At 46.5% G+C, this 14,016-nt stretch overlaps 1 protein-coding gene across 2 annotated transcripts; it reads left to right on the top strand.

Annotated features, from left to right (window-relative positions):
- The first annotated feature begins 1,101 nt into the window (after nt 1-1,101).
- KLF4 (KLF transcription factor 4) lies at nt 1,102-5,835 on the top strand. 2 transcript variants are annotated; one of them, XM_059926526.1, is made up of 5 exons: nt 1,102-1,700; nt 1,811-1,931; nt 2,582-3,572; nt 3,663-3,827; nt 4,849-5,832. In XM_059926526.1, exons 1-5 carry the CDS (start codon nt 1,696-1,698, stop codon nt 5,022-5,024), a joined length of 1,458 nt encoding a protein of 485 aa, XP_059782509.1. In that variant the 5' UTR covers nt 1,102-1,695; the 3' UTR covers nt 5,025-5,832. The 2 variants fall into 2 exon arrangements, with proteins under 2 accessions (XP_059782509.1, XP_059782508.1); XM_059926525.1 differs by having other exon boundaries at nt 2,582-3,827; nt 4,849-5,835.
- The last annotated feature ends 8,181 nt before the right edge of the window (nt 5,836-14,016 follow it).

Raw genomic sequence — 14,016 nt, 5'->3', positions numbered from 1 at the left:
GTGTGCCCTTTTCGGGAATCGGGGTCCCAGCGCACCGTTCCACTTTCTGGCACGGGGACACTTTCCAGCTAAGTCCCTTTCGGTGGGTTTGACCGCTCAGAGCCTAAGCCAAGGGAGAGAGTTGCCGTTTGACCTTTACCTCGCCATTTCACCTCTCTCTGACTCAGTTTTCTCATCCATAAAGTGGAAAGGAGAGCTGCGTGCCTTGCAAAGTGCTTTGAGATTCCACCTTGAAAGGTGTCCCCACGCCTCACGCCCTTCTCCTCTCCCCCAACCTCACAAAGTGAATCTTGAGCCCTTTCACTCCCTTCCTCGCTCCTTCAAATATCAAAACTGTAGTTCCATTTCCAATTCCGGCCTCTTTCCGCCCTTTCCAGGCGGGGAACACCCCTCCGGCCTTCTCAGGCTCCCGGTCCCAGCCACGCAGCGCTGGGCACCCGCCTCCTCTCTGTTCCCCCACCCTCATCCGGCAGAAGAGCCCGCGAAGAACCGTGCGAGGCAAGGCCAAGCGCCCGCACTGGAGCTCGGGCCCTAGAGCCGCGGTCCTGAGTGCGTATAAGAGGGACCCGGGCTGGAGGAGTCACGCGGATAATCGCGCTCTTCTCTAGAGCGCAGACAGCTCGACGAGCGCGTCCCGGGACGGGGGTGGGGGCGCGTTACCGTCCCCCTTCGCCCCTACCGGCCTTCTCGACCGTGGGCTTCGAACCCAAGGAGCCGCCCGTGGCGACACCGACCGTCCTGGTCTCGCGGCGACCAGACCCGCGCCCCGTACCCAGAGCCCCACGCCGGGCCCGCTGCCGCCACCGCCGCCGGCGTCAGCGCGGCTCCTGCCCGCCAGCTGCCGGGCTGGCGTCACAACCCGCCGGGCCCCGCCCGCGCCCCTCCCTCCTCCCCGCCCCCACGTGCGCCGAGTTTGTTTATTTAGCTGCCACGGCAACGCGCGGGGGGGCCGCGGGGGGGAGGAGAGAAGAAAGGGAGGGGGCGGGGCCTGGCGGCGGGCCCCAGCACACAGCGGGTAGGAGGCGGGGGGGAGGGCGGGAGCCAAGAAGTTATAAGTAAGGAGCGCGCCGGCGGGCGCCGGCAGTTCCCCGGCCCGAGAGAACGAGCGCGGCTGCGGGCGCGCGGGGAGCAGAGGCGGTGGCGGGCGGCGGCGGCGGCACCGGGAGCCGCCAAGTGCCCCTCCCCGCCCCTCCGGCCCCCCACCCAGCCACCCGCCCGCGGCCAGCGCCCATGGCCGCGAGCGGCCCGCGCAGCCCCCCGGACTCCGCGCCCCGCGCCGCCGCCCAGTCCGCAGATCCGCGCCACCGCGGCCAGTCTCACCTGGCGGCGCCGCCCGCCAGCCACCCCGGCCACAGCCCCAGCGCCCACGGCGATAGCCGCGGCGACCGCGACAGCGGTGGCGGACGCTGCTGAGTCGAAGAGAGCGCAACCCGGCCACCGGACCTACTTTTACTCGCCTTGCTGATTGTCTGTTTTTATGAGTTTACAACTTTTCTAAGAACTTTTGTATACAAAGGAACTTTTTTTTAACACATCTCCCTTTTATATTTAATCCAAAGAAGAAGGATCTCGGGCAATTTGGGGTTTTTGGTTTTGGCTTCGTTTCTAAGTCTTTTTTTTCCCCTCTTCGTTGGCTTTGGGGTTCGGGTACCCCACTGCTTCGGACTCCCGAGGATCTTCTGGGGCCCCACATTAATGAGGTAGGTGCGGCGCGGGGCGCAGGGAGGGGTGAGGGCCGGTGGGACGCGCCGGAGTGGCAGTCGAGAGTGGCCCCTGACTCCTGCCTCTGTGCTCCCCACCCGGCCCGCAGGCAGCCACCTGGCGAGTCTGACATGGCTGTCAGCGACGCACTGCTCCCGTCCTTCTCCACGTTCGCGTCCGGCCCGGCGGGAAGGGAGAAGACACTGCGTCCAGCAGGTGCCCCGAATAACGTGAGTGTTGCTCCGGGCCTTTGGGATCCTCCGGTGGGCTTCTGTGGGTGGGGTGGGGACGGGCGGAGCCCTGGGGTCACCGAGAACCACCGGACGACGGGGAGGAGTGGCCACCGCACGGGCTCCGCAGCCTTCCCGGGATGGCTTCCGCGCCCTTGTCTCAGCTGTACATGCGTGTGGTCCCGACGCTGTGGAGCGGCCGGGGGTGCACACCGGGTCCGCACATACCCCGGAGCGTGCAAGCGGCAGGGCGGGAGGTGTCTGTGTACCCAGACGCTGGCTGGGCCAGAGTGAGCTTGGCGCGTAGGCGTCCCCCTGGCGAGGGCGCACCGAGAGAGCCTCGGTGTCCCAATTCCGGGGCGGCGGGAGCGTCCCCAGGATCCGGCGGGGGAGGGACCCAGGCTGGCGAGCCGCGGCGCTGGCTAACACGCAATCGGGCCGACACAACATAACATCCTCCATATCGACGCACTGCCTCTCCTCGGACCCGGGTGTGGGCCATGACTGCAGCGCTGGCACCCGTAGTCCCCGGGCGCTTCCTGCCTGCCCAGTCCCCGTGTGTAGGCGGTGTAGGCGCGGCGGGCCCACCACTACATTGGGTGGCGGTCAGGGACAGCACTGACGGTCTCTCTCGCGTCCCGTCCCCGCAGCGCTGGCGGGAGGAGCTCTCCCACATGAAGCGACTTCCCCCGGTGCTTCCCGGCCGCCCCTACGACCTGGCGGCGGCGACCGTGGCCACCGACCTGGAGAGTGGCGGAGTCGGCGCGGCTTGCGGCAGCAGCAACCCGGCTCTCTTACCCCGGAGGGAGACGGAGGAGTTCAATGATCTCCTGGACCTGGACTTTATCCTCTCCAACTCGCTGTCCCATCAGGAGTCAGTGGCCGCCACCGTGTCCTCGTCGGCATCAGCCTCGTCCTCGTCCTCCCCGTCGAGCAGCGGTCCTGCCAGTGCGCCCTCCACCTGCAGTTTCAGCTATCCAATCCGGGCCGGGGGCGACCCGGGCGTGGCGCCGGGCAGTACGGGCGGCGGCCTCCTCTACGGCCGGGAGTCTGCACCCCCTCCGACAGCTCCCTTCAACCTGGCGGACATCAACGACGTGAGCCCCTCCGGCGGCTTCGTGGCCGAGCTCCTGCGGCCCGAATTGGACCCAGTGTACATTCCGCCGCAGCAGCCGCAGCCGCCAGGTGGCGGGCTGATGGGCAAGTTTGTGTTGAAGGCGTCGCTGAGTGCCCCTGGCAGCGAGTACGGCAGCCCGTCGGTCATCAGTGTTAGCAAAGGCAGCCCGGACGGCAGCCACCCGGTGGTGGTGGCGCCCTACAGCGGCGGGCCGCCGCGCATGTGCCCCAAGATCAAGCAAGAGGCTGTCTCTTCGTGTACCGTCGGTCGGTCCCTAGATGCCCACTTAGGCACTGGACCCCCTCTCAGCAATGGCCACCGGCCGCCTGCGCACGACTTTCCCTTGGGGCGGCAGCTCCCCAGCAGGACTACCCCGACCCTGGGTGCCGAGGAACTGCTGAGCAGCAGGGACTGTCATCCTGCCCTGCCGCTACCCCCGGGCTTCCATCCCCACCCGGGGCCCAACTACCCTCCCTTCCTGCCCGACCAGTTGCAGCCGCAGGTCCCACCGCTCCATTACCAAGGTCAGTCCCAGGGATTCATATTTGGGGCTGGGGAGCCCTGCCCTGGCGGGACACACGGGATGACGCTGACCCCACCTTCTTCACCCCTAGAGCTCATGCCACCCGGTTCCTGCATGCCGGAGGAGCCCAAGCCAAAGAGGGGGAGAAGGTCGTGGCCCCGGAAAAGGACGGCCACTCACACTTGTGATTACGCAGGCTGCGGCAAAACTTACACGAAGAGTTCTCATCTCAAGGCACACCTGCGAACCCACACAGGTAGGAGGCCAGAAGCCGCGGAAAGGAGGGGGGCTGGTGTCCAGCCTCATCGGCTGACTACGGACACTCCTCAGGGCCTCCCTTGGGATGTGGGGCGCAGTCTATCTCCTCCATCTCCTGGATCACAGGAGAGAAAGCAAACCGGCGCCTACTATTTTGCTCAGGAGCCTTTTGCTGGGCGGATGGTATCAGTGCTTGAAAATGCAGTTTTGTTAGGCCTTTGAAAGGCAGGGAGGTTCCAGGCTGCATGTGGGCCTCTTCTAGCTTGAGCAAACCATTGCCCTTGTAATCAAGAAATTATACTTTGCAAAAAAAAAAAAAAAAGAAAAGAAAAGAAATTATACTTCGCAGTGCAAAAACATGGTATTTTTTTAAATCAGTTTTTTGTTTTCTAGGCAATTTTATTGATTTTTTCCTTTCCCAGTTTCACCCCTCCCCCTTTCTAGTCTTAACAATTAGATTTTATTTAAATCCCAAGGACTTAATGGTTAGGCTTGCTGAGATTCTGGTTTAAGATTGTCACCGCAGAGAATTTGTTTGTGGATGTAAGTAGGTATATAAGGTCACTAAGGCATAGCAGTCATGAATAATGTTGGTACAGGAAAAGTAGCCTCCTGTCACTTTTTAGAACCAATTATAGTGGGACAGGATATTACTTATTTGGACTAGGAAAGGCACTATAGCAGCCATAATTTCTAAATTCATTTCCTCCGCAGCGATATCTTAGCTCAGAAGAATGAAAACGTTAGTCCAACAGAAGTATAGGTTTAAGTGGTCTTTGTTTTCTGTGATAAGGTATCTAACTTCCCCTAAAAAAAAGACAAGAGCAAAAAATTTCTATATTCCTGCTTTATGATCTAAAGTTTAATCTGGCCTTAAGAGGAGGTATAAAGACGTTCCTGGATCCTTTCGGAATGGGGTGCTTGGGGAGTTGGTTGAATGTTTGGCCTCTAGCTTAAAAAAATGGCCAGTTCTTAATTCTTTCACAATCGCTTCCAGTGGCTTTATTTTCCTTTTCCAGGTGAGAAACCTTACCACTGTGACTGGGACGGCTGTGGGTGGAAGTTCGCCCGCTCAGATGAACTCACCAGGCACTACCGCAAACACACCGGGCACCGCCCCTTCCAGTGCCAGAAGTGCGACCGGGCATTTTCGAGGTCGGACCACCTCGCCTTACACATGAAGAGGCACTTTTAAATCCCCAAACAGTGGATATGACCCACACTGCCAGACGAGCATTCAGTATTTTTTACCTTTCACACTGTCTTCCCGGTGAGGGGAAGAACGCAGCTGGAAAGCACTACAATCATGGTCAAGTTCCCAACAAGTCAACTTATGAATGGATAATCAGGAGACCTGAGGAAACCAAATGACAAAGAACAGATGGGGTCTGTGACTGGATCTTCTATCATTCCAATTCTAAATCCAACTTGAATATATATTCCTGGACTTACAAAACGCCAAGGGGGTGACTGGAAGTTGTGGATATCAGGGTATAAATTAGATCCGTGAGTTGGGGGGAGGGGAAGACCAGAATCCCTTGAATTGTTTCAATGCAATATAAGCATAAAGATCACCTTGTATTCTCTTTGCCTTCTAAAAGCCATTATTACGATCTTAGAAGAAGAGGAAGAAATTCAGGTACAGAAAATGTGTTTTAATAGCCTAAACGATGGTGCTTGGTGAGTCTTGGTTCTAAAGGTACCAAATGAGGCCAAAGTTCTCAAACTGCTGCATACTTTGACAAGGAAAATCTATTTTTGTCTTCCGATCTACATTTATGACCTAAGTCAGGTAAATACACCTGGTTTACTTTAACCTTTTTATGCAGACAGTCTGTTATGCACTGTGGTTTCAGATGTGCAATAATTTGTACAATGGTTTATTCCCAAGTATGCCTTAAGCAGAACAAATGTTTTTTTCTATATAGTTCCTTGCCTTAATAAATATGTAATATAAATTTAAGCAAACTTCTATTTTGTATATTTGTAAACTACAAAGTAAAAAAATGAACATTTTGTGGAGTTTGTATTTTGCATACTCAAGGTGAGAATTAAGTTTTAAATAAACCTATAATATTTTATCTGAACACTGTTTTTGGTTTTTGGTTTTCCCCTTGAAAAGCACATAACAGAAACTGCAGTTTAAACCCAGTGGGTAGGCATGTGAAAAGCACACCAAAAAGCCAACTTTATCTCGACAGATTAAAAGAAGACTTTTTAAAGACTAAAACTTACCTGGTTCAGGTTCCTCTTTCAAATGTACTTTAAAAAGTGCATGAAAGCAGTTTCCCTACCAATGAACTTCCAGGTAGAAACGGCTCAATAATTCTTCAGTTTGCTCAGTTTAATATAAGAGTAGTTGTACACGTTCACATTTTAAAAGATCTTTAAAATTAAATGAAAATATAAAAATCTTTTTCGAGGCCTGCCCTTGCACTCAGAACAATTTATGTAACAAAAGAACCTCCCCACGGCGGAAAACCCCAAAGAACGTGGTTCCACAGTGCCCTCCTGAGGATTAAAGGATTCACTTACGCTTTGTGTAACAGATGCATTACTTTTAGTTATAGCCCCAAAGAAGGCAGAACCAAAGTTTCTAGCAGATTTTTAAAACTTCTTCAGTCCTCTGAAGACAAGCCAGCCCCATTGTTTCAGCTGACTGAAACTAAAGAGGCAAAAATGACTCAGTCACAAAACCAAGTGTAAAGTAAATTTTAAATGGTGTTTTTGTAAGTTGGTAGCATATTTCTCAAATTATTAAAGCTTAAAACTTTTTTGCGGTAGATACCCAAGAATCTGAAGTTCATTTGTGGCTGTCACAAAATGGAAAAAGCATTTGTGACACTTGTTGACACTATATTTGTAATGGTAATGTGGGTGACTAATTAACATTGTCAAGCGGACAGAAGCTGACTGGCATTTTCTTTAGACTGCTTATTACCTATCCATTATAGATAGTGTTCAGAGGTGTGTTTGCACTGTGGGTACATTTTATAAATGGAATGAAAAACAGAAATTCATAAGAGGCTCATGGTGGATCAACAGAAAGTATTTTCCTTGGCTTTTAAGAGTCCAACATGACTGGAAAACGTGGCATGTGTCTTAGCTTAAAAGAAAACAGGTGCATCAATAGGATGGAATTTTATGTGGCCAAGAGCATATTCAAAGCATATTTAATGACATGAAAAATGCTCATGGTATGTTAAGTGGAAAAAGCAGGATATAGGACTATAAACAGTATGATTCCAATTGTTTAAGTTCAAATGTGTGTGTGCATTGAAGGAGAGAAGCAATCGAAAATTAAGAGAAAAGACTGGAAGGAAACACCAAAATATTAATACTGGTTTTCTCAGATTAAATTTTCTAGTTTCCAAATATTCTCAAATAAGTGTCTATTTTAAATGGAGAAACTCTTTAAAAAGAGTACTGGTGCAATTAAAAGCTATTTATTTTAAAAAGCGCAATTAAAGCTATTTAAACAAAAAGCCTACATTCTAATACTTTTTTTTTTTATTAAATTGTGGTTCCTGCTCTTGGAACCCACCTTTCTCTTATACAGAGGTTTCTGGCACATAGTTTGTGTATGGAAAGTGTTTATCAAAAAGTTCCACCGTTTTCATTTTCACTAAGTGCCTATCATCTCAGGTAGAAGAAACGTCATTGATAAAATATCAAGACATTTTAAATGTATTCAAATTTTTCTGATGTCATAGGGAAACATCACTTGCATTAACTTTTTCTAACCTGAATAAGAAAGCTTCGGTGTCTAAAATGAGGAAGATTTTCCAAAAATGTAACAGGACAAAACTATTCAAGATGCACAAATAGCTAAACTATTTACTTTAGTACCTATCAGTTCTGAGCTCCTAGGTGTACTGTCATTACTGCATTACAGAGCCGTTTACACTGTATAATAAAGAGTACCTAATAATTGAGATGCCTGCTTATTACATTTTTCTCATGACATTTAATTTGTATGTCCTAGATTTTAACTTGTGCGCACACACACACAGGATTAACAACAGTGTTTCCTACACATCAACAGACTTTCAGTCTCTCTCTTTTCCAACAAAGTGCCTTTTCCAACAAAATATTCTTTCAACCTGAGAACCTGTTTGACTCCTACTGTCTTGTTTGGGTTTGTTAAAACAAAACAGGAACCTTCACCATCTCAAGTAGGATAGTTGGGGATTAATCCTCTTCCTTTCAAAAACTGTTCCAGTTTTTAGAAATAAGCAATGTTATTTCATATTTGGAGATTCACGATTTTTACATATAATTTATTTACATATAAGAAAGTCCAGGTAAGTCAGTCCTTATGCTATGGAAGCAAGTCTGCAGGGAAAATACTAAAACAAGCTGTGGTGGTACCCGCTGTACTTTGATCTATGGGAATATCTAAATTTAGCAACCTATGTAGCCACCTGTTCTATGATACGTTCTGGCTTCTGAAGCTCCATTCAGCACAATAAGAATTTGTAGTCCTTATTCTCTCTCTTTCTCCCCACCTTCACCCTTCTCCCTCTCTTATAAAACGCATAGACACCATCCAGACCTACACAAACCTTTTTTGTGTATTTATTATTTTGTCATTTTATTATTGTATATTAACCTTTTATGTATTTTATTTCCTCGTCTTTTCTTAGCACCTTTTACACGCTATTGTATAGTGACATGTTTTTATAGCGATAAGCTGAAGCTATGTACTTCCTAAAGGTCGTTTATGAAACTACCATTCACTGTTCACATGCAGAGTAATCAGTCAATAATATTTCATACAAAACCACCAAGAACTCTCTACATAATGAATGCTGTGGAATATATCACGGAATGTTCTACCTGTGAAAATGCAGAGAATACAGTTGCAATCAGAATGCTGTATAAAGTTTTTTTTTTTCACATTAAGTGAAACTAAAATGAAAGTTGAGAACAGACACCCTTTGGAAAGCTTTACCTTAAACAAAAGAGTAAATTTTGAGTAAATTTCTCACCGTCTCCTAAAAAACTAACAAATTCTTAAATCTTTCTGAAGTACCTAGGGGTTCAATGCCCTGGTCACAGTCAAAACACAAAGGAAAGCAACTGCTAAAATGTTAGCATAAACACAGAAAATCTTTCAGGCTGGTCTCTAGGCTACCATAGCCAGCTGACTTAGTTGAGGGGGAGGAAGTGCATGGGGTAGGAATATCAGTCAAATTGCTTCTCTGGAAATATGAACATAGGGAGCCTATCTTTTTAATTGTTTTCCACGATGCCAGTGCTATAATATCACTTTTTCGAATTGCTTCAGTCTTCTCAACACCCTAAATGAGTCAGCATGTTGCAGCCCGTCTTCCCAAATGTCCTGTGCCACTTGTTCTTAAAGGAAAAGGAGGAAATAAATAGAAATCTAATTTAATAGCAACAACAGGAAATAAATGCACACTTCCAGACTCCCTTTGACATCTGAGTATACCTCCTAGAACATTTTTCATTGATACAACCCAATAATTATAATGATATCCCAGAGTATGAGGGCCATTTGCTATCCTTTTGTGTTTCTTTTCATGTCTATGTTACATGTTATCATCTAAACAGAATAAGAAACGAGAAGTAGCTCTTTATGGAGAGATAGATAAACAGACGGATAGATGAAGCCACAGGTGGAGATTTGACAATTATCTAAAATCAATTAGGGCAAACAGTCAACCATGTCCAGTCCAAGGTATCTGAGGCCAGGAGGTTGAGTGGGGTTACAACACCTATCTCACCTATAATATTTGAATCTGTACTAACTGGCACTAAATAACATATTACTGAATGGTGGTCAGATCATCATGACACAAAGCCAATGCACTCAGGCACTTTACCCTGCATACCCTCTTAAAAGCTAAAATGGATAAATAACTTTACAGGGAAATTGAAGGAACTCTTAGATACACTTGCTGAAAGCCAAGGAGATATGTGAATTGGTGCAAACCATAAGCAGAGTCTCTTAGACATGACACATGGAAAGGAATTTTTCAGTAAAGACAAGCATACCTCTTTGCTGATCGGGTCACTTTTTGCTGGTGTATAGTCACCCCTTACTTCTGCACAACTCTGTGAGGTCTATGAAGCACTTACACACTCCATTACCTCAATTAAGCCTCACAACAAAAGGTAGGGGTGGGATTTCCCTCTCTCATCCCCATTTTATGGACGAGGAAACCGAGGTTCCCTTCACAGATTAGTGTTTTGTTTTTGTTTCTCATTCTTGCTGACATACTCAAAGCATTTCTCTTCTAATGCTTTTGTCCTCAGTCTGCTGGGCAAGTAGGGCTACAGGCAAATGGATACACCCCAATTCAGAAGGGTTTACTAACATCCAGGTTCTTCCAGTAAACCTGTTTAGGAGTCAAAAGCCCCAGACTTTCTGTCTCCCAATTAATGTGCTATTTCCTTTGTCAAGGTAGACAAGATGGGGAAGTTTCCTGCAGAAGTTTTCTGAGCTGGTCACTATGCCATGAATATGATCTATACTTTTAGTGTGAGGTGGAAGAAAAGCACCTGTTTCTGTCCCGGCACACAGCTCTCCTGGTCAAACAGATCTGGTCAAGCCCCTCCCCTACTCATTACCTTCCCAAGGTCCCTAGGGCCTAGTGGATAAAGAGTTAAATTGTGGCCCCCGGCTATCTGTCCAGTATCATCTCCTTAAGTACCCAATCACACCTTAAGTGTACCAGCCATGCAAAACTACTCTGGACCCCCCAACACACTATGCCTGCTTCAGCCTTTGAGCCTTTGCTGGCAGATGTTGGTCTCTGCTGCTTCTGGAAAGATCCATACTCCCCTGACAAGCACTTATATATCCTTCATAGCGAGTTCTTAATAAGCCCTCCCACCCCCTTGATCTAGATTTTTCATTAAAATCATATCCTGGACTTCCCTGGTGGCGCAGTGGTTAAGAATCTGCCTGCCAATGTAGGGGACACGGGTTCCAGCCCTGGTCCGGGAAGATCCCACATGCCGCGGAGCAACTAAGCCCATGCGCCACAACTACTGAAGCCTGCGCGCCTAGAGACCGTGAACCACAACTACTGAGTCCACGTGCCACAACTACTGAAGCCCGAGCGCCTAAGAGCCCGTGCTCCGCAGCAAGAGAAGCCACTGCAATGAGAAGCCCGCGCATCGCAACGAAGAGTAGCCCCCGCTCACTGCAACTGGAGAAAGCCTGCGTGCAGCAACAAAGACCCAAGGCAGCCAAAAATAAATAAATAAATTAATTAATTTTAAAAAATCATATCCATATAGATTACAAGATTTAATGCACACCACTATATATAAAGTAGATAACCAACAAGGACCCATTCTATAGCACAGGGAACTATATCTATATCTTGTAATAACCTATAATGGAAAAGGATCTAAAAAAGAATACATATACATGTATATATATCACACATACAAACGTGTATATATATATATATATATATATATATATATATATATAATGTGTATATATATAACTGAATCACTTTGCTGTATACCTGAAACTAACACAACATTGTAAATCAACTATATTTCAATAAGAATTTAAAAAAAAAAGACTTTACGGGTTTGGCTCCCCCAACAGACACAAGCTCCTGAAGGTTACTGGGAGCTTTCCTTCTTTGCCCTTGAATACCCACAGTTACTGGATTTAATTGAATACAACTAATCATTTATTGAATATTTAGCCCAAATCCTGGCATTTCTTTTTAGAGGACTCCTCCTTGCCTGGTGATTTTCGGCATTGATTCTGGAAAGAATTTTGTTCATATGGGCGGGGGTTGATGTGTATTAGGGGAGGCAGATGGGTGTCAGGTGACCCACTGGAAGCAGTTAGGGGACAACTGGGCATGGCCTTCAGGAAGCCAGAATTTGGGAAAAGGAAATATTTTATTCTTCCCTTTGGAAAACCCATTGTGCCTCCCTCAAAGGGCAAAAATATAAGTGTACTGTGAACATATGACAAACTATGAAGTTTTTTTTTTTTTTTTTGAAAAAAACACACTTTAAAAGCTTAAAGAAGGCACTTTCCATTCTAGGATCCTGGGTGGGCTAGTCTGTCCGAATGAGGAAGGGTCACCTATTCTTCTTCAAGTTTGCTGCTCTTCAAGCTTGAGACTCTCCTTGCTGCTTGGATGACAGTAATTTTCTGACTTCTGAACATGTCTAAACTGTTCTAGAAAACTGACTCTAGAAAACAGTGCACGGAATTGACAAATGCCCCTGCCTTTGAGGCATTGTTACCGCCTCACAGAGGAATGAGTAACAGATTGCAGGCACTGAAAGCTATAAAATTACACAGGCTGTCTGAGCAGGAAAGGGTCTTCAAGACCTTTTAACTCAAGGAGAAAACTGAGGCTGGGATAAAAGACTGGACTTGCCCAAGGTCACATCAGGTGGGGATCTGAACACCAGCCAGGGCCTAGGTCTCGCTTAACAAGCCAACGGCTGATGGCTCTATCCTGAGAACCCAAGGGAACATTAGAGGCTAATACAGATTTTTTTAAGACACATGCAAAAGGATGGTTTTAAAAGGAAAGTTCTAAATTCAATGTGATGTTGTGCTCTGATGTCCAAAAAAGTGTTTCATTGATCTCTATTGTGCTTCTATTAGAGTATTGTGTTACCAGCTAAAACAAGGACTATTCACTTACTATGGTGCCCCGCTAGGGAAAACATAAGAAAAAATGTAAAAATATAATTCTGGCTTTGTTCTGCTTTCTATTTCCATGCAACTTCATTCAAACATATATAATCTGTTGAACACCTACCTTAACAGCAACTGTGCAAAGAGTGACGGAACCGAAAATGAATAAGAATATATAAATATGCCTGTCTACAGATATTTTTTTCCTAATGCAATTGCTCTGCTAAGGGTATAAAGTGTAAGTTAAATGAAAATCAGCATCCTAACTCAGTAAAACTTGTTTACCTCTCTTGGAAAAGTGATCGGATAGTTCTTTGAGAGACTCAACCACTTTGACTACAACCACATGAGCCATTTTTTTCCCCTTCAGTTTTCTTGATTCCTTATTATTTTAGATACCTCCAACTTGTTTATCAGGCGCATGTCAAAGCATGTTAAAACGCGTTATTCAGGTTCAGCGTGAAGGATTTAGCCTTATTTGACAAGATATCACAAACTTCTGTTGAAATGAATGATTCGAGTAAATTGGAGCTTAACCTGCAAACCCAGGTAACTTGTGTTTCTATAGATTGCAGATTGCATAGCTAGACCGGGGGAACAACCTGATTTTGCTTTAAGCACAATTAACTTTATGGCTAGGCAGCATAACTGACTTCATAGGCTATTTTGGTGCCTGGTGCCAAAGCTTGTAGAAAAAGGGGAGGATTTGGGATCCTAAGGGATTCTTTGCATTAAAGACTTTGTTAGGCAAAGCCACTCTGGCATGGGAGTCTGATTTGCAATTTGTGCCTTTGTAAAAGGATTGAGATCCCTATTGTTTAATGTTTGGATCTCAATTTGCATTTGGAAGCACACGACCTCTTCTAGGTTTAGAGTTTTTTATTTTCATTTTCTTGTTCTGATATACAATCAATACTGCCTGTGAAAAAATTGATAAAACTGCAAGGCCAAATGTTTGCACTGATTAAGGAAGTCAGGTAGATTGGTTTTCTCTGTGAATGGTGGAGTCTACCCCGGCTCCAGCAATAGTGAGCCAGTAATCTATTTAGCAACTGACAAATAACTCATAGGTATAGGTAAACAAACATTTTCATTTATTATTTCCTTAATTAGAATGCATGGCACTTTGTTAAAAAAAAAAAAAAAATCACTACAGAGGTCTGACCAGACAGTGGATCTACAAAATGAACTGAAAGAAAAAAATCCTCTGACCACCTCAGGACATATCTGAATACATCCATCCAATGTCTTCCTTTATAAAGAAAGGTTTGAGAAAAATTATTTTAGGTTTGTGATAACAAAATTCTCAGCTGTACATGATATTTAACTACCTGTCCTTTGGTAAACAATTTTTAACATTTGCTTTGACAGTGTTCCCAGATTGGCCACATAAAACTTGGAATAGAAATTGCATGAGGAGGGGACTTCCCTGGTGGCACAGTGGTTAAGAATCCGCCTGCCAATGCAGGGGACGCGGGTTCGAGCCTTGATCCGGGAAGATCCCACATGCTGCGGAGCAACTATGCCCATG

The sequence above is a fragment of the Balaenoptera ricei genome, chromosome 6 (assembly GCF_028023285.1).
Source record: "Balaenoptera ricei isolate mBalRic1 chromosome 6, mBalRic1.hap2, whole genome shotgun sequence".
Classification (NCBI taxonomy): Eukaryota; Metazoa; Chordata; class Mammalia; order Artiodactyla; family Balaenopteridae; genus Balaenoptera; species Balaenoptera ricei.
This window is presented reverse-complemented; position numbering and strand designations above follow the sequence as displayed.